Source organism: Ursus americanus, chromosome 19, assembly GCF_024610735.1.
Source record: "Ursus americanus isolate L20-20 chromosome 19, mUrsAme1.1.p, whole genome shotgun sequence".
Classification (NCBI taxonomy): Eukaryota; Metazoa; Chordata; class Mammalia; order Carnivora; family Ursidae; genus Ursus; species Ursus americanus.
In genome coordinates this window covers 46,092,730-46,117,561 of record NC_142145.1, presented here as the reverse complement: position 1 = coordinate 46,117,561, position 24,832 = coordinate 46,092,730, and the positions used below count along the sequence as shown (strand labels likewise).

Here is a 24,832-nt window from a genome sequence, read left to right as displayed (position 1 = left end):
CTGTTGCTCCTACAACCAGACCTCTTGCTTTACTGTGTTGCTAGTTTGGTGACATTATAGGCTAAAAGAGCACAGTGTGGGCTGATCTCCGTTTATAACATCACGTCAGTGGGAAAATGCATTCCGAGTTCCAGACGGCCAACTCAAAAGCTTTGGAACACAACCCACTGGTGAGCGAGAGACTGCAGGCATTGTATTGAGGGTCAGTCCCAGGACTGTCTCTGCATACAGGGACTGACACAAGTGCCCAGATGCACTTTATTTTCTGAAACAGACATCAGTAGGTATTTCTGTACCTAGGGATCCAATCAGAAGGAAATAGCAGTGAACCCAGTTAACTTGTGAGTCAGGGTTATGTAAAATAACCACGCTGGATGATTCCAGCTTGATGATGTGTGTGTAGGAACGGACCCATTCAGATAAGCAGACCTGACTGAATGATAGTGACAGGGTTTTCTTACTACAGATGTATCCGAGACCATGTGGTAAAGGAAATGGCTTCCCAGTGCAGCACTAGGTACCTCTGGGGGTATGTTTTAAAATAATAGTGTCCAGGGAGCCTGGGTGGCTCAGTCATTTGAGTGTCCGACTCTTGGTTTTGGCTCAGGTTGTGATCTCAGGGTCATGAGATCAAGCCCCATGTTGGCTCTGCACTCAGCAGGGAGACCGCCTGAGATTCTGTGCCTCTCCCTGTGTGCTCCCTACCCCCCCCCACCCCCGCTCTCTCAAAGAAATAAATCTCTCTTTTTTTTTTTAAGATTATATGTATTTGTTAGAGAGAGAGCACACAAGCAGGGGGAGCAGCAGGCAGAAGGAGAAGCAGGCTCTCCTCTGAGCAAGGAGCCCAGTGCAGGACTCGATCCCAGGACCCTGGGATTGTAACCTGAGCCGAAGCAGACACTTAACTGACTGAGCCACCCAGTTTTCCTGATAAATAAATAAATCTTAAAAAAAAAAATAGTACCCACGTGGTCTTTGTTTATGTCCTTCTTAGCTTTTGGCATGGGGGCGTTTCAGATGAGGTCATCCTCTTGGGTCCGTTTCCTGAGTGTTGATCGTTTTGTGACATAGAGAACAGCTTCTGAGAGGGGACCTGGAAGCGTAAATGCTCCCTGACATCCCCCTCTTCCTCCCTACCCACTTTCCCCCAGAACATCTCTTTCCGTTGTGGAAAATTACACATTCACAAATTGTGTTTCTTTCCTCACACCAGCCTATATTCCCACACAGAGACAGATTCTGGAATGATCTCATGGATGAATCATGCCGTTATCCGGCTGTTTATAGGAGCTGCCTTTAGACAAAGATTTTGGTGTAAGCTACATTAAGGCCCCTTCATTGTCTGCCAGTTACCCTTGGGGGGATGGCTTATCGATAGAGTGCTGAGTGTGAGGGGCAGGACTCTAGACTAAAAGCCGCTTTGATTTCACTTTTTCCTGTCAGCCCTGGGCTTTGTTCCATTGACTCTGAACTGCAAGTAAGCAGACCCAATCCAAAATGGCAGCTGTATTGTATCTGAAGAGGCGAGAAATAGGACTTCTTAAACTATGATAAATGCTTATATCATTGAGTTCCAGTTGATGCATAATCTCTTAATTAAAATTAGCTCACAAGTAGCATTTCCTAATCCAGCTTTCAAGCTTTGCTCTATGTAGCAAATCTCCCTCTCTCTCTCTCTCTCTTTTCTTTTTTTTTTTGAAAGATCTGGAAATCCTATTAATATTTAACTGGCTTTTAAATTATTTATGCATCAAAGTGTTCAACCTATTGTTGTCCCTTAATGAGCAAGTGCCCAGTGGTGCTTCTGTTTGGCATTACCAGGTCTCAAGTTTAGAGCACCATTAAATGATCACAAGTGGCAGTCAGGCCATCTTGGAAGCTAAAAGCCCTGGAAACTAGTTAATTGGATTACTCACACAGTTCCATCTCTTTGCAGATGTTAAGTATTTAAATCATATCTTTTTTTTTTTTAGGAGTAACATTGGTTCGTTAATCATATGCTCCTTAAGGAAGAGGCTTTGCCTTAAACTTCTTGTTTTTTTCTTTTTTAAAGATTTTATTTATTTGTTAGAGCACAAGCAGGGGGAGTGTCAGGCAGAGGGAGAGGGAGAAGCAGACTCCCCACCGAGCGGGGAGCCCGTTGCGGGGCTTGATCCCAGGACCCTGGGATCATGAGCTGAGCCGAAGGCACTTAACTGATCCAGGCATCTCGAAACTTCTTATTTAATAGAGAGTCTTGTTTGATCAGTTCCATGCATTATGGCTCCGTGAGCATCAGAAAAGGTAATGAAAGATGATTTGCCTGTTACACAGGATGAAATCAGGAGTTCGAAAAATAAATAAATAAATAAAAATATAAAGAAGAAAAAGAAATCAGGAGTTGGCCATAGTGTGGTTACAGTGACAAAGATAATCCCCTTTGGGCATCAGGATATCTAGATTGGCCATCTGCTCTGACCAGATGATTCCACAACTGCAAAATCATGTGCATTTGCTCTTTGCCATGGGAGCCGAAACTAACAGGTCCAGGGGGTTTCCAGCCACCAAGTCACAGGCTTTCAAGGAGAGCTACATTCAGTGAATCACGGGGCCATCCTATGAAGAATAGGGTTTCACTCCACAAAGAAGCAACCTCTATTTCTGCCGCTTGCTTAAGGGTATAACTGCTGCTTGGCTGTCTCCCCAAATGCATTTTCATCTTCTGTTTTCATCGCCTCCCCCATCTTCAGTGAGCCCCTGCCCCGTCCCCCCTTAAACCATCTCCCATCCACCCCCATCCCCATTGGCCAGACTTTGTAAGAAAACCTTTGTGCTGGGTTTTCAGAGTGTGTCTGTTGCTTACAGCCTCTGCAAAAGAAACTTGAATAGATGAGAAATGAGCTCTTGCAGCTAAGTAGGTCTGAGCTATAGCGTCACCCGGGCCTGTGGAAGAGAAGAAAACAGACCCCTGCATTGTCCATGGTTCCTGACCGCTGGTTCTGTTAGTGCATCGGTCCAAGTGAGATCCTTCCCTGCGACCTGCCTAACCACACTTGTCTCTGAGTGCAAGCTCCAGCGTGTAAACCGTAATGCACACAGTTGGGCCGGTATCCACGTATGGTATTTGAACTTGCCTCCGTGCCATTTTTAGAAGGAGGTGGAACGTAAATAAATTAATATTTGGACTCTGCATGTATCTGGGAAAGATAATCTAGGCTTTTCAAAGAAACTGGAAAGGCCGATTTCGGTCTGCTTTCAATTACTTACAGCTGCAGTTCCGTGTTCTCCAATTCTCTCTCCTGCTCCTGGTGGGTTAATGCTGGCTGTTGAGCCAAACGATATTTCTGTTTTCATACACCATTTTAATGAGAATTCAGAACAATGATGTTAGAAAACATCAAGATTCTGTCACTACTCCCTGGGGACTTCTGCTTAATCCTTTTTCACTGGCGTTTTTAAAAGATTCTCTTTCTGGGTGTAGCAGCAGCATCATTCACAGTTCCCTTCTGTAGGCAACTCTTCCTGGCTCCCCAAACCGGGGCGGGGGGGGGGGCATCTGGGGCCATGGGTCTGTTGCTTGCTTTACACTCACGTGTAAGTCCTGAGCAGTAACCTTATCTGTAAATTAGGTGGTGCAATGTGAAATCACTGTGTATATAGGTCAAAATGGGCAAATAACAGCATTTTCATGTGGCTCGTGTTAATACAAGGTTTGGTTTCGGCAGAGCTCTTAGCTAAGGAACCTAGAGATAGATGTTTGTCAGCCTGTTTGTGAAAGATGCCTTTTCAGATGCCAAGAGTCTTAATATAGAGACAGTAAAAAGCTAAGAAACTGACCTAGCTTAGATGACATCTGTGTCCTATTCAGCGGACGTGCACGTGCAAGCAGATGTGTATCCGAGTATGCTCTTAATTCAGGGCCACCAAAATGGCAGCCCGGAAGTTAGGGACAACCTCTTCTTGAATTGGATGTGGAAAAAATGGGAAAGCCTGCCCTCAGCCGCTGCCACGAAGCTGTCCATTTTGTGGAGCAGTTGTAATATTTATTACCACGTGGGTGAGGTTTTGAAGTTCAAATGGAGCAGATAGGAGTGCACCAGATGTGGTGTGCAGGAAATGTCTCCTTTCTTCTCCTTTTTTTTTTTTTTAATCTACTTAATATGAACTATTACCCCCCCCTCCCGAGGCAGAGGGGAATTAAAACGTAATCATCACTGGGCATCCTCCTTTCTCCCCATCAGTATGTGCAAAGGAGCTGGAGTCTCCCATAATGCCTTGGATTTGGGGAGCCCTGCTGCTCTGTGCCTCACATATGGCGTGCATTTTATCACAGCCAGGAGCCCTGTTCCCAGAGTGTTGAAGGGGTGCAGGGCATGGGTCCCCTTCGAACACAAGTCCCACTGTCATCCTTTCCCTCCCCACTGAGGGTGATCCTGTGCTGGCTCTGTCTGCAGGGTCCTGCCTCTCTCCCACCTCCTCTGGGATGCCTGACGCAGTCTCTTCTCCAGTGAGCGGGGGGCCTGGGAAGTAAACGTCCCAAGGCAGTGGCCAGGCCACTTGTGGGAAGGCTTATTTGGTCCAGTACGGTAGGCACTAGCCATGTTGTTAGCTTGCTAGCCACCTGTTTGAATTTAAATTAACTTAAATGAGAGGTACCTGGCTGGCTCATCAGTTAGAGCATGCGACTCTTGATCTTGGGGTTGTGAGTTCAAACCCCACGTTGGCTGCAGAGATTACTTAATAAAATCCTTTTAAAAATAAATAAGTAAAAAATAAATGAACGAAAATGAACAATTCCGTTCCTCAGTCCGCTCGTCCCACTTCCGGCGCCCAGTTGCCACACGCAGCCGGTGGCTGGCATATGAGACCGCACGGGTGGCTGTTTGTCAGGGTAGGAAGCGCTGGGACAGGGCTGGTCCGTCATGAGCAATCTGTGTTTTTCCTCCAAGCAGTTGAGGGTGGACCCACTGCTCTCCGAGCCCGTTTTCTTTCTTTTCTTTTTTTCTTTTTTAATTTTATTTATTTATTAGAGATAGAGACAGCCAGCGAGAGAGGGAACACAAGCGGGGGGAGTGGGAGAGGAAGAAGCAGGCTCATAACGGAGGAGCCTGATGTGGGGCTCGATCCCAGAACACCGGGATCACGCCCTGAGCCAAAGGCAGACGCTTAACCGCTGTGCCACCCAGGCGCCCCCGAGCCTGGTTTCTGACTCGCCCTGGCCTTAGTGACTGAGGAAGGAGAACGATACAAGTGAAGGGCTGTGGGAAGTGACGGCGGCAGGGAGCAGACCCACACAGTCATTCTCGAGATGAGTTCCTGTGGTGGGGTGCGGGGGAGCTTTGCCCGGCGCCCTTTGTCTTCCATGTGGTCCAGAGTGTCCTGAGGTACTGGAATACTCTCTGCATCTAAGGACCCCTGCTTCTTTAAATGCATTTTGGGGTTTATCTCATAAGAGGAATCGCGGGTTTTATGTGAGCACATACAGTTTACTGCGTGTTATGACCCCGTTTCCCTCAGGGGCAGCATCGGGAAGGGGGTGTGGTTTGAGTGTGGCTGGTTTGGTTCTGTGAACTGGGTTGTGTACATCCAGCAGGGCCCCCTGGCAAATGCAGGGCTGCCCAGGGAATCAGGAGCCTGTGAGCAAATAGGGACTGATGGTACGGGGCATGACAGAAGACACCCTCGTCTCCGCCATCTGTATAAACCAGCACTGGTGAGACAGCCAAGAGCCAGACTGCCTGGCTTCTTCAAGTAAATACTACACATCACACGTTGTGTAGGTAGGATACAAACATGGAGTGAGCCTCTGTCCCTGTCTGCAGCCAGCTCTCTGTTCAGGAGCACTGTTAAAATGGGCATATTTTAATATCCTTGTTTCTTTGGGTTTTCTTACCCCATGAAGATAGGCCCTGCCTTTAAATTAGTTTCAGCCCTAAATAACATTCTCTGTCTGGCAAAATGGAAACAAGGAGACAGTTGTTTGGGAGTTGGGGATTTGAGGCACGTGCTTGGTGGGGGGCGCTTCGGGCAAGGAGGACGTCCCGGAAGCGAGCCGGAGATCCTTTCATGAAATGCGCGGCGTTGTGGGCTTTGTACCCGCTCCCCTCCTGGGGTGCCACGGCCGTCCCCTTTCTCCTTGCCCGCCACGGCTCCTCTTGCTTTGTTGCCTGGCTCAGGTTCTTGCTCCATTGGCATTTCCCTTTGTGAGGGCCGGCAGCCTGGACGGCTTCCGTCGGAGGCGGGGCAGCAGGGTGGGTGGTCTGTGGCATGTGCCATCCCCGGGTTCTGGTGGCCTTGCTGAGCCCCACTCTGCTCCCCGCCTGCTTGTCTGGTCCTTCCAGCTGCAGATTTGAAGTCCGTACCTGGAGTGCAGCTCTCTGTTCACATGGCATGTTTATAAAGTGAGGTGACTTCAGTCATCATGGATCTCACAGTCCCCCCACAGATGAGCCCCCCACACACACCGGGAGAACGCAGGCACATCCCGAAAGTACTCCCATTGCTCAGAATATGCTGGGAGCTCTGTATGGGATGGTCTGCACCTTCTACCAGTGTTTCCAGCTCTGTGAGTTACTGTCCTCTTCACCATCCCTAGGGGCTGAGCTTGATGTCTGGAATTATCTGAAGTTGTTCACAGTCATTGACAGTCTGGTCAGTAGGTGGGGGAAGCGCTGATTGAATAGTGTTCAGAGCAAAAATATGTATAATACAAAGCTTGCAGACAGGGTTGGTTATTTGCTTCTTTCTGCGTGACTTTAGTGTTGTTCCTAAAGGGGCTCCACAGAGTTTTGAGCAGGAGACTGCCTTTAAGAAAGGCAATACTTACTGGATGCAACTTTTGGCTTTTTTTTTTTTTAAGATTGATTTATTTTTGAGAGAGAGCCCGTACATGCACGAGCAGGGGTGAGGGGCAGAGGGAGAGGGACAAGCAGACTCCCCACTGAGCGCGGAACCCACTCGGGGCTTGATCCCAGGACCCCGAGATCATGACCTGAGCCGAAAATCAGTCAGACGCCTAACCGACTAAGCCACCCAGGCGCCCCTTGACTGTTTCTTTTAAAACTGCCGTTAATCACACTTCATCATCAGAGGTAGGGTCATAGGCAGTGATTGCTCAACTAGACTAGAGAATCCCTGTTTCCTTCCTGGAAGGGGAGGCTTCTTGTCTCTGTTCCCTCACTCACCCGGCTCTCTCTCTTTTTCCGTGAATTCTTAATCCTTGGCCTGAAGAGTCTTGCCTGCACGTTCTGTTTGTTCTTGCTTAGATTGTGGGAGCCAGCCCATGAATATGGTGCCTCTCTCCAGCCCACACAGCAAGAACACTGCCAGCCTGAGATGACTTTTGACTAACAAGCACCGCGTCCTAGAGACAGAAACTGGAAGACAGTCTTTTCAAATGTGGCTGCATTTTAGAATCCCCTGGCAAGTGTTTAAAACTGACACCCAGGTTGCACCCCATACCAACTGAAACAGAATGTCTGCGGGTGGGGTCTGGGCGGCAGTAGTTCGTCAGATACCCCGTGATTCTAATCAGCCGAGCGCGAGGCCTGCTGTAAGGAGGGGGCTTGTCCTTGACTATGTGAGCATAACCACAGCCAGCTCAGTCTTGTACCCTCTCAGGCAACGCAACGTGCTAGAAACAGCACTGGATGCAAAACCAGTCTCAACAGCCTCCTCTCTTGGTGACCTTGGCAAGCCACTCAGCCTCCTGTGGGCTTTTTCCTCTGTAAAATAAGATAATAATAGCAGTCCTTGTCTGATAAGGTCATCTAAAGGAATGACAGAGACAATGTGTGGAAAGTCTTTGTAAATTGTGAAGTGCTGTGTAAATGCTTGTTAATACTGGAGATTGTCCTTTTATAGAAAGATACTCATGTTCTAGGTCTCCTGGCAAGGTAGCTGGGGTGACTATGGTGGCATTAATACCGTCGTTACCAGCAGTAATCCTGGGAACTGTTTAGGACAGGAATTCACTGCCAGCTTTAAAATGAAACCAGCAGCCAGAGCCTAAGAGAACCAACCATTGCCCCATGATGCCCAGGGAACGCTCCCTGGCTTCCTGTTAGTGGACTGTGAGCTGAGGGCCGTTGTACGGCGGAACAACAGCGGTCCATCAGCTTCTAGGCCTGCCTTTCATCTTCAGGCTTTCTGTTTGATTGGGATTTCATTTATGTCGAAGTGGATGAGACAAGGTGGGACTGCGTCAGTGTTGCTAACGGGCCTCCAAGGAGGGTTAGAGGGGTATTCTGTTGGCCAGGGCCCATGGCTTGTTTTTGTCAGTGTGACTGTGGTGTCTTGGGTAGTAAACATCATCATAGCTCTTTTGAGTACAAACCAAAGCATTTTTTCTTGGGCTTGTCCTCCCCAGGGATTTGAAGTTGGATGGAGGGAAGCAGTCCACAGGTGCCGTGAGCTTGAAAGAGATCATTGGCCTTGAAGGCGTGGAGCTGGGAGCTGACGGGAAGGTAAGGCTTCCTAGCTTCCCATCAGCAAGTCTGTGCCGACACCACCAGGGTCAGGACGCAGAGGCAGCGTGACAGACCACAACCCTTGCTCACAGTGGGTGAACCAGGTTTGGGGCCAGCCTGTCCCCACTCCCCTAGTGTGTGCTTAGAAACCCACCAAACCAGTGAGGAAATAGCATGAGTATTTCTCCACCAGTGCTATTTATGATGGATATGCAGGATATTGACGAGTATTCCCCCCCCCCACGTGCATGATCTGGAATTGAGTGGTTTGAACACGCATTGACGGATGGTGTCAGAAGCTACATTCCCGCTACTAGAAAGTTTGTTTTGAGTAGTGAGGGGGAGGCAGAGGCTTCCCACGGTCCTGAGAAGCTGAGTCTCTCAGCCTTAGTGAGCACCTAGCAGGAGGGCTGTCATGTTCCTCCTTATCTGTGACCTGCTGGTGAAGTCTGAGGGGCGAAGTTTCAAAGATGAACTTGACCTTTTTGTGCTGGATCCACACAGTCTTTGTAAACCCTTCAAAAGCCTGTTTATGGAGATGACGCAAGTATTTGAGGCCATCTCAGGGTAGTTTGCTTCCAGCTGAAGCTGCTGGGGCAGCAAATGACCTCCCCACCTCCCCTGTCGCAGAACAGCTGGTCACCACTGTGCCCGGATGTCATCAGCCCCGAGCTCACAAGCAGGGATGTATGAGCCATGCTTCTCCAAGTAGGTGAAAAGAAAAACACTTGTTCTATGTCCATTCCTGAAGGTTGAGTGTTCACACAGGAATGAGGGAAGTGAGCTAGAGACAAGCATCGGAGATCACATCTGCCAGTGGAACATACAGCAGGCCACAGCCCCTTATCAGACACTCTTGGGGCCTGATGTGTTCTGGAATTCTGCACTTGGTGGGTTATATAGCTCGTGTGGTGTTCAAAAAAAGAAAAAAAGACAGTGTGGTATGTGCCTTGTGTATTACACAACATCCCAACGGCTTCTGGGATAGCTCAAGCACAGTAGTGTTTCTACCGCATAACATGAATATTCACACAAAGTGTAATAAATTAAAACTGTACGTAGCCTCAAGTCAGTTGAGTAGGTTTTGGCACAAATAAGTACCAAAACAAATTTCATCTCAGATCTCATTGGATTTTCGAAGTGCGGATATAAGAATATGGACATGAACTTGGTATGGATGCAAACCTGTCATTGCCTGGGAGTAATCCATTTTGTCCGTTTTTGTCTTCACCTTTTAGACTGTTTCTTACACCCAATTTCTGTTACCCACAAATGCCTTCGGAGCCCGGAGGAATACCATAGACTCCACCTCCTCCTTCTCCCAGTTCCGTAACCTGAGCCACCGCAGCCTCTCCATAGGGCGAGCAAGCAGCACCCAGGGGAGCCTGGACACAGGTAACCACGGGCAGGGCCGGGGTGGGGCAGCACATGGAGAAGGTCCCTGGAGCACCGTGTGTGCTGGGTCTCCCCCTGTGTGCAGACTGGAGGACGGGTGCCTCTGGATGGAGCATGAGCCTATCCCACGGGCCACGTGACTTTGGGGCAAGCCCAATTTCAGGCCATACAGGTTCATAGCCAGGCCACAAGGGGACCTCACCGATGAGATATTTCAGCCACCAACTCCCAAGCTTCCGCAAGGAGAAATGCCAGGGCCATCTGTACCATGCAGATAGGCTGCACCACCCCTCCCTCCACCCTCTCCCCACCACTCAGCTCCTGATCTCAGCCTGGTTCTTGCCGGTCTTTTCCTAGTTTTTAGATTTGGATCAGGTGTGAGAACGTTTCTGTGATTCTCATGGCCTGTGAACGTGAAGGAAGGCTTGCTTGCTTCTAGCTTTGCCTCTACAAACCTTTGTAAGACACAAACAAGGGAGAAAACTCTACGAAGCAGTATTATTTCTACCTCAGAGAAACTCCAGGTGAATGGGGAGTTCCTCAGGCCTGTCCAGGTGCTGAGTTTGGAAGCCCTGTCCTTAGGTCCCCGCCGGCCCTGGTCACTGAGCGCTGTGTGCACTGGCGCCTGCGCTGATCTGTGTGTGTAGACAGCAGGCTGCCGGGAGGCCTTCACACCGGAAACGTGCGGCTCACGCGGCAGGACCAGAGTTACTCGTTTGGTGTGTAGGTTCAGCAAATGCGCCTTTCTGGTGCCCCAGTTTGTAACCCGAGTGCTCGCCGCACCTTTCATGCTCTGCGAGGTTTTGTGCTCTCACGTCGGGGGGAGTGATAGTAATTTTCTAAAGTGGAAAAATTGTCAGAATGTTAAGTATCTGGTGACCCCTTGTGCAGGGGATACCCTCCGTTGGCCTGTGGGGCTGTCTCCTGAGGGGCAGAGTGTGCGTGTGACTCGGCTTAACGGCCTGAGGCTGGCCTTGCCTCGGGCTCACTTTAGACTTGGCCTTCGCCCCCCTGCTTCTGCTTCAGGGAGTCTAGGGCCCCTATTGATTATTTTGTGTGTGATCCTCAGGTAGCGACCTGGGAGACTTTATGGACTATGACCCAAATCTCCTGGATGACCCCCAGTGGCCTTGTGGCAAGCACAAGCGAGTTCTGATCTTTCCTTCGTACATGGTGAGTAGCGGTGGTGAGACGGTCTGTTCGCTCACCCCCCAGCCTCACCCCTCCTGCCCCCTCAGGCACGCTCACCCTAACAGGCGGCTGCTCTCTGGCACTGGGGGGCTTCTGGAGGACTTCCCAGTGTGGGTTGCTCACAGAAGGCCCAGCACAGTCTGGTCCTGGGTTCTTCTGGTCATCTGGCCTGCATATACCACTTTGGCTACCAGCTCAGAGTCAGGGAACCTCATCTCTGGGGGAACACACCTGAGCTTATACATCCATAGACCTCACTAGGGGAGGGCCAGGCCCCTCAGGTTCAGCTCTGTCTGGAGTTCCCTGGTGACTGTAGGCCTCCACGTGCACTCCAGGCAAACGTTGAGCACTGGGCTCCAGATGACAGAATTATCTCCTGGGAGAGTGAAGGTAGGCCACTGTGGGCATTAAATGCAAAACCTTTCCTTGCCGTTTTTGCTTCATGGACTCTTCCTGTTTTTCCCTTTGTGTAATTTTGGTTTCTGCTTTTGGCTGACCACCATTTCCCACCGCTTGGTCTGCCGTTTCTCCAGACACCTGTGGGGCCTGGCTGGGTCCTGTGTACTTTCTCGGGGCAGACTTGCCCCAAATCAGCGGCGGGCAGATCCCTGGCAGCCGTGGGAAGAGGGGAGAGCTGGGCTTGTGGGAAAGCTGCCAGGCCAGGCCTGCCACACATGGCATCAGGTAGAGCACCGACCCAGAATGTTCCCACCGCCTCCCTGATGGGCTGGAGGGGGTGGACGCTGCTCAAAACATCCCACTTTAGTTCCCTTGCTCCCCCCGCAGCCCATGCTGTTCTCAGCAGCCCTAGCCTTGGGAATGAGCAAACGGTCCTTTTTCTCTTCTGGGCTCTTATGTCTGCAGAGGCCAGAGTGGGACCCCATTTACTCAGAGGGCCCCTGAACACTCGCTCTGAGCTGAAAGTTCTCAGCACTGAGGTTCTAGCCTCCAGCCTCGTTTTCTTCCCTGAACATTTGGCAAGTAGCTGCCATCAGAGGAACACCAGGCAGAACTCAGGTCCTTGCCAGTTGCTTCCAGCATATGTTCTATTCTAATACGCCACACCGAATCAAAATGAATTATCAAAGGCATTGAGTTTAAAATTGCCCCTCCTTCTCACTCTCCCGTCCTTATTTCCCACCTCCTAACACGAAAAGCAGAACCAGAGCCATGTATGGGTTTTTTCCCCCACTCTGTGACCTGTCAAGATTAGTTGTGACTTTTACAAAACCAGGCTTTATTCACGTAAGCTAGCACATAATAAGTGTTTGATAGATGACCAGAATCACCGTGCTAGTGTCAAGGAGGGAGCAACTGAAGCATCATGACTTGTGTAAGAATAGGGTTCTTTATGTCGTTCATTGCTTTATTTACTAAGTAATGGGCAGGAAGCTGTGGCTGGGGGAGTTTGGGGCTGTCACAGTTGACAGACAGGAAATGGGGGCTGAAGGTAGATCTCCTGGCTCAGTGCTCTTCTCACTTGGCCTGTGACTCCCACATCCCTCCGCAGTCGGTGGCAGAACAGCCAGCCTCGGGAGAATGACTCTTTGGGCCAGCAGCTGAACAGATTTCTAGGTAACCAAGAGAATAAGAGAGGGCACTATTTTTGACCTACTGGGGTTTGGCAGGGAGCTCCTCTCTAGGTAATGTTATGTCTGGCGATAACGTTGACCTCTCCTTCCGTAGGCCAGTGACAGGCTGGTGCCAGATCTTATTTATATTTTATTTAAATGATTTCACTGTGCACTTCAAGGTTCTGGGCCGCAGACTACGTGCACGTGCCTATGTACCAGGGCGATTTTTCCTCCTTGAGCAGTGTGCTACATGACTTGCCAAGTCAGCATACATGTCTTATCCTCCCTGTTTTATGTTCCCAACTGGCTCATTTTTCATTTCACCAGGTTGCATCTGCAGCCCCTGCTTCCTATAATAGTATGTGTTTTAGAAAATGAAATGGCTCGTGAACCGCATTTTCTGGTCAGTTCCATAAGATGTACATCTCCTCTTCTGGCCGCAGAGATTGGTACTTAGATCAGATGTGGGACATCCACTTTTCAGCATTCTTCTCTGTCACCGCTGTGCATGTCAGTGTTACAGAGAGCCTCAGACTGGCTCCCAGGAGACTTCTCTAGAAGCAGGCATGGATTATAGGGCAGTTTCACATTGCAGTGAACTTGCACAAGTACACGTGGGGGTTTTGGTTTTGGTTTTGGTTGGTTTGCTTGAAGATGCAGAATTTGTCCATTCAGCCAGTACTGACTGAGGCCCTACTGTGTGCTGGGCCAGGTGCTTCCTTACATAGTGGAGAACAAACCGGCCACAGTCCCCATTTTGCTCAGCCTTACAGTGTGAAGAGAAGTCAGACAGTGAGCAAGCAGACAAGTCACTGCGGTCATGAGGTGGGTGAAGAAAAGTGGTTGGAGATGATGGGGGCAGGGTAGGGGGATGGAGGTGAAAGGTCAGCCTCAAGGAAGGTTCCCCTGAAGCAATGGCATTGAAGGTGAGTGTGAGGGGTAAGAAGGACAGCCGTTCTAGGCCTTGGTGGGAAAGGCCCATGTGCCAAGACCCTATCTTATGAAGGGTGAGAGAGGGCGAGTGTATCAAATCGGTATTTCTAACAATGACAGTCACTGTCCCTTCCTCTACACGCATGAACACACAGGCACACGTGTGTGCACACACACACAGGCGGAGAACGCAAGCCCACAGAATGATGATCCTGACAGATTTTTCATACTTAACTCCAGGCACACAGAGCTGTGCTTCAAATAGGCAGTGACTACCAGGGTAGACAGAGCTGTGGGGTTACTTGACCCAGGCTGTTGAAAACCTTTGAGGGTGTGGGGCCCATCTTGGCCTGTGGGTAGGTGGAAGGCACTCTGCCTAGACAAACTCACCCAGCTTAGAGCTTTCCTGCCGGGATGTGAACCCTCATCATTGGCAGGGCGCCCCCTGCAGGCGGACGTCGGACCTGTGTGAAGCCTGTGCGGCCCTGACTCCTCTGTCCCCTCTCCCAGCACTTCCTGTCTGTCGTGGCCTTTGCTGGAAGACTGGGCACGGGTGCCGGCCAGGTGCCGGCCTCCACAGCACTGCCCACCCCCCTCATACTGGCCCCCGAGGCCTGTGGGGCCCTGCCGCCTATGCTTGTCTCCCTTAGGTCTCCAGCGTAGCTCAGGGGGGCCGCCCAGTGGGGGCCTCAAGCCTGAGAACAAGCAGCTGTTGCCCGGGTTTCGGGGTGTTCTGTTCCTGTGGCGTTTCAGGGTCTGGGATGTTCCTGTGGCCTCTGCAGAATCAAGCAACCCAAAAAGTGATGAGCTAAACCTTTCGCCCCACCGTATCCCCCAGCTGCCATTCATCTGTTTTCTCTTTTCATATTAAGGTGTAATTTGTGTAGGATCAAACGCACACATTTGGAGTGTACAGTTCCATGAATTTGGTCACCTCTGCTTTAATCAAGAGAGAACATTTCTTTCCCCTTAAAAAGTTCCCTCCTGTCCATCCTGTTCTGATTTCTGTCACTGTAAACTAGTTTTGCCTATTCTGGTGCTTTATGTAAGTGGAATCACATACTATGTGCTTTTAAAAAAATTTTTTTGGTCCTTCTTCCTTCATAGAATTTAATAGGTGAAATTCGCTCATGTTGCACATATCAGTAGTTTGGGTTTTTTTAAAATTAGCAAGTAGGGTTTCCTTGTATGGACATACCCCAGTTTATCTATCTCCACTCCTATTGATGGACATTCCAGTGTAGAGATACCATGAATATTGCTGCCATGGGCATTCTTATACAAGTGTTTCATGGACATATATTTTCATTTCTCTTGGGTAAATACCCAGGAGCAGGCTTTCTTGGTCCTAGTGTAGGTGATATTAACCCACCAGGATGTGGTTGGATGTGTATTTTCATTCATGTGCGTTCTAAGTATGAGATAAAAAGGCCACTTGTGGCCACAGTTGCCATGCCTTCAAAAGTGGAAGAGTTCCAGAGGCGAACATTTCCCTGAGGCCTAGAAAGAAGTCTGTAATGTACAAAGTTTAAGTGGCAGCCCTTTAAAACTGGCCTTGCATTCAGAGTGACACTGGTTTTTAACTCTGATCTGGGCAAGTCACTCCCACTATTAGCCACCGCGAGAGGGCAAAAGGGAAATTTTGAAGTAAAAAAAAAAAAATTCCTGGGTCAGGTCTGGAAACCCAAGTCGCAGCTGCCCCTGTGGTTTTGGCCCTGAAGTTTCTAGACGGTGACCACAGAGTAGGAAAGTACGTTGAGCCTCCTGGCTACATGCAGGTTCTCGTAGGGCCTTAGCTTAATGATGGTGTTTCTCAGTGCGGTGAGGGCGGGCGCGAGGCCTCGACTCAGAACCGGCTGCTTCCTGCTCTGAGCGCCGCCTGCCTTGTAATTAAAGTTTCGCCAGAAAGTGGTTGTTTATCATTAGAACCTGGCAGCTGAAGTCAGTCGTGGTTTTGTTTTTTCTTCCCTTTCTGGGTGTGGAGAGCAATTAAGAGGAGAAAGTAAGCAAAAAAGCTGACTGAGATAATGCCAACAGAGTTAACGTTCTTTGAATGCCTATCTGGATCCTTTTCCTGTCTCAGGAAGAAATCCCTCTCAAACTTTCCTGACATCAGAAGGAAAACTGACTAGTAACCTTAATGATATCTATAGGTACATAAATCTCAAGAGGACATGTCTTGGATTGATCTTCTCGATAAAGTGCCTAGTCACGTATTTACTTCATCTAACTACTCCTAGAAAAACTTCTCCTTCATAGGCTCAGACCTCCCCAGTGTTGTGGGAATATGTCTTAGAACTGCCTCGGCACAGTATGAGCTGCTGAGCAGTGGGAAATTCAAGACTCAATAAAAGGAGCACTGAGTCAGCCTTTGTGTGGCAGGCCGTTGGGCTCTGGTTTCCCTCACCGTATTTCTTTCCTGCTGAAAGCCATCTGTAGGTGCTTACCTGTCTGCAGGGTGGGTTCATCGAGAAGCTAAAGCAGCTTGAGCCCCGGCGGCTCCTCCCTTGTAAGGCTCCTTCCAGGGTCCTCAGGTTTCAAGGTGCTTGAAGGTCATTCAGTTTAGGAGAACAGTAACACCATTGCTCAGGCCTCTCCTGAGACTTGGAAGGGCTTTAGAGCTTCCCCAGCTCTAGGGAAAATCTGCCAGACACCTGCATAGGAGCTGGGGAGTGGGATCCCTGAGGCCCACCAGCTTTTGGTGCAAGCGTTAAAATAAAAGGCCTTTTTAAATGCCCTGTTGCATTGTGGTGGGTTTGTTTTCTGGTTTTAGGGGTTTTGGGGATTGTGTGTTAGTGACAGCTTTATTGGACATAATTCACATAGCATACAGTTCACTTGCTTAAAGTGTGTAGGGGCGCCTGGCGGGCTCAGTCGGTGGAGCGTGCTACTCTTGGTCTAGGGGTTGTGAGATCAAGCCCCACGTTAGGTGTAGAGCCTACTAAAAATAAAAAATAATTAAAATGTATAATTAAGTGTTTTCTAGAACATTCACCAAATTGTGCAGCCATCACCATAATCAATTTCAGGACATTTTCATCATCCCCAAAAGAAGCCCCTGTACCCTCAGCCCTCCACCCTGTAAGCCCTAGGCAACCACTAATCTACTTTCTGTCTCTGTAGACTTGGCAATTCTGGACATTTCATAAAAACGGAGTCATACACTTTTGTGTCTGGCTTTTACTTAATGTTTTCAGGGTTCATCCACGTCGTAGCATGCATCAGTATTGTGGTTTTCTTTTCATCTTTTCTTATAAAAATAATACAGAATGATAAGATTAGCTTTACATTTTACGCAAGGTGCATCTTGCATAGCATCTGCTTCCTTTCTGTGTGTTTGTCTCAGATTTTCGGTGACCATTTTGAGGTCTCTAACATGATACACTCCATACATAGTTCATCAGCTCCTGCTCTCAGGCAACCACTTGAGCAGCGTGTCTTTAGAAGTGCATCCAAATACACACGCGAATGTGTATGTGTGTGAGCTCAGGGCCGTACCCACCCAGTATCCTCTCAAGTGAGTGAAGACACTACTCTAGAAGTTTCTGTAGTACCAGCTAAGTATTGGACAAATATCTGGAACTGAGGGCCTGCTTTGCACCTCCTGGTAAATTCACGTTGGCAGTGTAAACCTGAAGCAAAAGCAGTTTGTCCTGCAAAACCTTCATTTGCAGACGGTTTCGTTTTAGTGAGGGAAAGCGAAGAGCTGCTCCCCTCAGGGCGCGGGAGGGAGAGTAAATCCAGGGTTATGGATTTGGAATCCGATGGGTAGATAGAGCAACAAATGCTGCCCCAGGCTGCAAAGGCCCTCCACTCATTCCCACAGTTTTCCTTGTGATTTACTGTCCTCTTAGGGAAAAGGAAGAATGCAGAGAAGAGCCCAAGTGCCCAGCTGTTCGTGGTTAAATAGATCGAGCGAGGGCCGCCGCACTGCTTAACGACCGTAGTGAGCACGGAGCGTCTGCTTTCTGGTGCCCGGCTGAGCTCGGAGCGCCGATGCGTGCAGGGCAGGTGCGGTCAGGCAGGAGAGCCCCGGCCGTGCTGTGGCTGTGCGGTGGCCGTTGGGGCTGAAAGGAGCTGCAGGGAGCACTGCCTGATAGCCCTCCTTCCTTTGGAATGTTCTGCCCCCGGGAGCTTCTGTGACCCAGAGGGGAGCTGTAGCTGAGTCTACAGCAAGCACACATCTGTTCAGAGCTGCTTGTGAGAATGCCTGAGGAGATTGGGGCAGGGGGCAGGAGAATGGGGAAGGAAGCAGGGACTTACCAGGCCCCCAAGTTTAAGCACCTTTTATATTGTTTCTGTTGAAACCAGACCAGCAACCTGTCAGCTCTGAGCCCCTCTTTGTTGCCCGGCGTTGTTATTGGGGCATATGTACCCCATGCACACACCTGTTGCCTCAGCTCCCTGCCTCACCTGCCGCCACAGCTTCCATCGCATCCAGCCCCACTCGGAGGCCCCCATTGCACAGCACTGTGACTGGGGCTGTGAGCCTGGGGAAGCCAAGGTCCCTTCCCTCCCTTCTATCACAAGTCAGTCTTTGTTCTTTAAAAAGCAAAAGATATCTCAGTGTGTCCACAACAGATACAGTAGACTCTTCCAGATAGATAACTAAGTTCTGGTCTTACTGTGTTTTCTTGTCGTCTGGAAGGTAGTTCAGGTGTCATCCCCCACACCGGGCCTTCCTGACTCTGCCTCCCATCTCCAGCGGGCCAGGCCCCTTTCCGAATTGTGTCTGTGGACATTCTGTGTTCTGGATGGTCTCCTCCCAGCTGACCTTCCTCTCCCTCAGCTGTGCGCACACAGCTTCCTCTCAGGCAGGCCGCTGCAAGAACGTGCACTCAAGCTACCTCTCATCCCAAGAGTGCAATGGCCCGCTCTGCAAAATTGCAGGCACCACAGGGCTGGGGCTTTCCGTCTGCCACGCGGCCTGGCCCAGCAGTCGGCCTCTGCCCTGGGCCACCAGGAGCCTTATGTCTGGCAAATCCCATGGCCTGGAATTAGGTGGCATTGAAAACAGTGGTCACTCTGTCCCGGGCCGGGAAGGAACCACAGCCTGTTTATTAGTGCTTTGATTCGTAGTAACGTGCACTGGCAAAACCTGGGCATTATGAATCTCTATACAGTTCGACTTGTAGGGGAGCTAGTACAGAGCGTGGCCTCACTTTTAATTCATTTTCTCTCAGGCCAGAAAGACTGCGTAACTGGGGGCCTGTTGTAACCCTCTGTGTGCAGCTCAGCCTCCAGTACTGTCGTCTCGGCTCACCTCTGTCGCTGGAAAGAGGGTAGCTGCCTGCTGGGTGGTCGAGAGGTCCTGTCTTTCAGGAGGTCATAAGGCACCCTCGAGACAGGACCACACAGGGGAATCATGGCTGCTTATATTCCAGAGAACGGTTCTTGACAGGAGCTGGAGCGGAGGACAGCAAGGACTGTCATCCCCTCTGGAAACTGCCTGACTTGGCAGCCGTGAGCTTGGGGTGGTTGATCCAATGCCCAGGGTCTGGGCTGTGCGCGCTCAGTAGGGAGCAGTGGGCTCCAGGTGCAGCGGGTGAGCAAGAGTCTTCGAGCAGATGGTTGCTCTGGGGGCTGCCCACTCAGCTGCCCTGGTTGTGGACCCCAAGCAGCCGAGTTTAGGTAGGACCTGAAACAGCCCCACAGATCTCTGGGTGCCCCACAGCTGCCGACATGAAGGAGACGATGGAGAAGCCAAATGAAGACCCGGAAGCACAGAACACTGAGCAGCTTGGCTAGGCCACCCAGCCACTGAGTGGAGCTGGGGTCCATCCCGGGGGTTCCGGTGCTGGCGTTCGTGATCTTCCCCCACAGAGCCACAGCTCGGAGAAGCAGAGACCATAGCAGGACTGAAGACAGAGCCATCCCAGCAAGTATAGGAGGCAGAGAAAGAAGAACTGGAAGGGCTTCCACGCACCGAGGCCAAGGCCAACAGCACCTGCTGCCTGGGTCAGAGCCGAGGCCAGTGGGGGCAGCTGCGTCCAGTCTGGGAAGAGCAGCTGGGATCAGAGCGCAGCAAGGCTGTGTAACAGCACCTTTATGAGCAAGCACCCCTGCACAGGGTTGAATGGTGTCCCCCAAAAATGTAGGTTGAGATCCTAACCCCTAGTACCTCAGACTGTGACCCTTATTTGGAAATAGGGTGTTTGCAGATATAAACTAGTTAAGCTGAGGTTATACTGCAGTAAAGCGGGCCTAACCCAGTATGACTTGATGGCATAAACAGCTGGAGAGAAGACGGTCATGTGAACTGGCTCATGGGGAGAACACCAGGTGATGATGGCAGAGACGACTGTGATGCATCTACAAGCCGAGGGATGCCTGGGACTACCAGAAGCTGGGAAAAGCAAGGAAGGATTCTGGCCATAGTTTCAGAGGGAACAGAACCCATCTGATACCTTCATCTCAGACTTGTAACCTCCAGAACTGAGAGACTGTGAATTCCTGTTGCTGAAGCCACACCGTCTATGGTACAGGGTGATGACAGCCACAAAATGGAACGCAACCACTCAGCATTCTCTGCTCGCCTAAGGTGTTCAGACTGACATCCACAACTTACCACCATCCTCCTCCTGTCTTGAGTCGTGGAGGCCTTTCATTGCCCCAGAAGCCAGCCTACCCTGTTGCCATCGATGTCAGCAAATGGACTGAAATGATGGCCTCAGTGGGCCCCTGCCTCAGGTACAGCAGCCACGAGCCTCCAGTGGTCCATATTCTCTTCTCCTTCCCCAGATGCCTTAGGACTTCCCAGGGCACCCACCCTGGAAATACTGGGCCCAGCTCTCCCATATATGGAGCCCTTCCCTCTGCCACAGGGTCCTGAAGGCTGCCAGCCACATGGGGGTCAGGAAATGGGGGGCCTTGACAGAGATGGAAGTTTGCAGAGATCTCCCACCCTAAAATGTACCATATCTACTTTAGAAAAGACCCAAAGAGTAGCCCAGTGACAGCCAAATAAAGAAGTGGAGGGTCAGGCTGCTAGCAGGCTTCCTGCTCCGTGCCGGGAGCAGTGGCAACGACAGGGCCGTAAGACTGGAAACTCCCCACGGGGAGGATGACAGAAGGCCGCTTCCGTAGCTCTGGACAGCAGAGCCAGAATTCAGAGGAATTCTGTCACCTAGAAGATGAACTTGAGGGCTTGGCTCTCCCTGCAGCTGCCGTGTGCTGCCCACACTGGGAGCCAGGCATTGGGCCCAGGGACTCCGTGTCAGCTCACTGGCCCCCCCTCTACCCCCTTCTCCAGGACCAGCCTGGAAATAAATGTACATGTCCACTCCTGCTCCCAGGAAAAGTAGGCCCCAGCTCTGTACCGCAAGAGCTAGGACAGGGTTGCTTGTGAAAACAGTCTCTCCTATAAGGCCGGGGCCCAGCGCTGCAGGCTGAGCCGGGTGGTTGGTGTTCGTGGGGTCCTTCTGAAATTTGGACTGGTCAGGAAATGATGTGTGAGCCCCGGGGTAAGACCCGGTGCCCTGGGGGACTGATGACATTGAGGCCTTATCCCCCACCGGAATCTGCCATGGGCTCTGCCCTCATCCCATGTCTTCCCAGGTGAGATTCACTTAGGATAGCGGTCAAAGCCATCATTGAAAGGAGTGTGTGTGTCAGTTATAGTTCAGTTATGAAGGACGGCATCCACGCAAGCTAGTTTACAGAGCGATTTATTACAGAATACTACACAGCTTACAGAATCACTGGGGAGGCTGACACGACAGCCTAAGTTAGAATTTCAGGAAAGATCTCAGACCCACCCTGCAGAGCCAGGCCACCAGGGGAGCTGCCGCCTGACCGCATCCTTGATCAGGGCCCGGGTTGCTGGTTGGGAACATACACCAGCTGCCGGTTTCAGATGTGCTGCTGCCACTGCCGCCTTCAGGAAGCCGCCACCGCCTCCGGCTGCAGATCGGCGCTGCCCTGCTGTGGTCTCCGCTGGCAGAATGGACAACCAGGACCCCCGCTGTGACATGTCTTGGCAGCAGAAAGAACAGAAGCCTGGCTTCTGCTTCGGTGGTGGCTTCTTGTGCCGATGCATGGGACCGGAAGAACTGGAACGGTATTTGGAATCTTTGCTGCAGAGGGGTCGGGACGTACAGCAGGGTGCGTCCTGGGAGAGGGTCAGCTCTCCAGACCGCAGTGTGTAGTGAAAGTGAGTCACTGGAAGAGTGACCTGGCCTCTAGGGGTGTAGGGAAGACGATCCTGCAGAAGCGGCTCCAGGCCCGAATGGTGGCTGGGTGCTAGCCAGGCAATGAGACTCTGCCGGGCGTGCAGGTCACCCGGGCAACGTCACCGCGTGGATGGATCCCAGGGCCCCGCCCTCGCACGCTGACTCCGTGTGCCTGGAGCAGCGCCCGGCTCTCTGCCGTCTCCTGCTTCCGTGCTCTTGAGAAACTTCTCCAGTGCCTTTTAGGTACATGGTGTTCTCTCAGTTCGAGCTTCAGGAGAAACCTGTGAGGCAGCCATGCCAGGTGTTTGTCCTCATGTCAGGGAAGCGGAAGGCGAGGCCTCGGGACGCCAAACATCTTTGCTGCAGACCGCTGCAGCCCACCAGCAGGCCCTTCCTACCTGCTGCCAGTCTCGGGCTGTCGCCCCTGCTCGCTTTAGCCCGATGAAGAGTGGAGACGCAGGAAAGTGGTGCAGGTGGTGAGCTGGGCAACCTGGCCCAGTGCTGGCCCCACCCCTGCACCCCCTGAGCCCCCTGAGCCCCCACCTCCATGTCTGTGAGACGAGGTGGCTGGCTCGCGCGGCTGCAGGCCACTTCTCTGGCAGCAGGAAAGCTGTGGTGTGTGTATCTACGCGTAAGAGCAGAGCTGCTGTGGCTGCCACAGGGAAGGATCCAGACCACCCCTTCCCACTCCAAATATCCTTGCTTGGGGCTCGGAGGGCTTCAGTCCCCAGCAAGGGCCGGTGAGTCTTTGTTTGAGACTTTCGTCCACCGAGGAAGAGCAGGAGAGGCTGTCCCGGAGAGTTCGGGATGCCTGGTGTGGGGTCGAAGAGGGAGGGAGGGCTGGGTATTTTGGAAACAGAAGAATTGGCTGATTGGCCCTTGGGCCCAGCTTGAGGTAACTGTTAGATGTAGTTCCCCATTCTGCTGCCTGTTTCCTAAATGAAAAATGTTACATCCTGTTGAGCCCTGTCTGTTTGGGATGATGAATGCGTCTTGGAGGGCTGCCACAGGGGAAGCGTCCACTCTGCCAGACAGTAGGTGGCCTCCATAAAGTCCCACGCGCCCCTCTTGTGGCGCGGCAGAACACCGTGGCACACAAGTGCGTGCATGCATATGTCTGCACGCTGGGGCCACAGTGCCGCTCCTTGGCTCCTTGCCAGCACGTCGCAGGTGCACAGGGCAGCTTCCAGAACAGGCATGCCCTGCGCCAGCTGAGGGAGAGCCTTCTGGATTGGGCCAGGAAGACATGGCGCCGTGGAAGAACTCTTGGCATCACACCGAGTGTGCTTCCACCCAGAATTTGAGAAAGTTCTGAACAAGTGTGGTGGAACATTTTTTAGTTCATTTTGCCGTGGTTTCGCTTTTACTTGCCATGGCTGTTGTTACAAAGGTGCTGTTGAGATCAGGGTGAATTGGGACATGCTGGCTCTTCATCTCTTCTCGGTTATTAACGGACACCAGAGGCCTTCCACATGCCTGTTGTAAAATCCTGTCCAGCCAAGCATCTTCTGAATGGAGGTGTCTACAGAGAGCTGCCCAGTGGCGTTAGAGCCACAGAGGAAAGCGGCGATGCGTTCCCCGGAAGAGGCCAGGCCGCAGAAGCCATCCACGGAAATGGGCCTTCTGGGCAGAATCCGTACTTGCTCCCTTCTTGGGCTCTGCCTGGTGAAGGTTATTGCCTACAGCCAGCCAGAGAGGCATCAGGCATCGCTGCTGCCCTTTGAAAAGCAGAATCCTGAGGAGGAGGAGTGAGGCTAACCTGGTGAGACCCAGCAGAGACTGTGTTTCATTCAGAGTGAATTCCGTACAGCACAGATGAGCCAGGAAGACTCAGGTCCTCAGAAGGGGCTCAAAGGAACCAGTCTTTTTTTTTTTTAAGATTTTATTTATTTATTTGACAGAGAGCGAGGGAGGGAACACAAGCAGGGGGAGTGGGAGAGGAGGAAGCAGGCTCCCAGCAGAGCAGGGAGCCTGATGCAGGGCTCGATTCCAGGACTCCGGGATCACGACCTGAGCCGAAGGCAGACACTTAACAGCTGAGCCACCCAGGTGCCCCCAGGAACCAGTCTTTAAGGATGGATAGGATTAGAAAGGAGGAAGGGCACCTGACTGGCTCAGTCCGTAGAACATGCAACACTTGATCTCGGAGTTGTGAGTTCAAGCCCCACGTTGGGCGAAGAGCCTACTAAAAAAAGAAGGGGAGAGGAAGAGGAAGAAACCCAAGGTTTAAAGGACTGTTACTAGTAACTGACATGTACACACAATGGAAGGTTATCCAGCCTCAAAAGGGAAGGGAATTCTGATCCCTGCTGCACTGTGTTGAACCTGGAAAACATGGTGCTGAGTGAAACAGGCCAGTCACGAAAGGACAAACACTATGATTCCACTCGTACGAGGGACCTAGAGAAGTCAGGTTCAGAGACAGCAGAATGGTGGTTGCAAGGGGGAGCTGGGGTGGGGGACGGGGGAATAGGGAGTTGTTGAAGGGGGACAGAGTTTCGGTTTTGCAAGATGACGAAAGTTCTGGAGATGACTGGTGGTGATGGCCACACACCAGCGTGAATGTACTTAATACCCCTGGACTGCATACTTTAAAATGGTTAAAATGGTAAGTTCTATGTGATGTATGTTTTCCCACAATGAAAAAAATAAGAGCTAACATTTATTGAGTGCTTGCTGCATGCCAAGCTCTGCACAGAGCCCTTGACTTCTACCGTAGTTCTCAGAATAGCCATGTGAAGTAGGTACTGTTAGCTGTTTCCATCTACAGGTGTGGAGCCTGATGTTGGGGTCATTAGAGCAATGTCCTGCGGCCAGATGACTGGCGATGGCTGAGTGTGGATTGAAGCCTCGTGTGCGGGTCCACAGGCCATGCCCTAAACGCTGTGCCGTCTGAACAGCGGGTGGAGGCGCAGGAACTGAAGAGGGGCTCCCTCCCTGCCAGACACTGATTGCTGGCTGGAGGCTGCTGCTGTCCCATGTCGCCTGTAGCAGGCATTTGTGTTCCAGAGGCCGGGTCCCCTCAGGCGCTCAGACTCAGTGGGGCCCTTGCCGTGCCTCTCCTCCAGGCTTCCTCATTGCTTGGTGCTGTCAGAAGTGGTGGAAGTTGGCCGTAAAGTGT

The 24,832-nt window shown here is 51.2% G+C and overlaps 1 protein-coding gene across 3 annotated transcripts in view; it reads left to right on the top strand.

Moving 5' to 3' along the window:
• CABLES1 (Cdk5 and Abl enzyme substrate 1) overlaps positions 1-24,832 on the top strand; it is a 121,802-nt gene that overhangs the window by 88,447 nt on the left and 8,523 nt on the right. For all 3 annotated transcript variants that reach the window (XM_045781956.2, XM_045781955.2, XM_087869920.1), the window contains 3 exons: positions 8,348-8,444; positions 9,686-9,842; positions 10,912-11,015. In XM_045781956.2, coding sequence (XP_045637912.2) covers positions 8,348-8,444; positions 9,686-9,842; positions 10,912-11,015 — 358 coding nt within the window. The remainder of the gene's footprint in view (positions 1-8,347; positions 8,445-9,685; positions 9,843-10,911; positions 11,016-24,832) is intronic.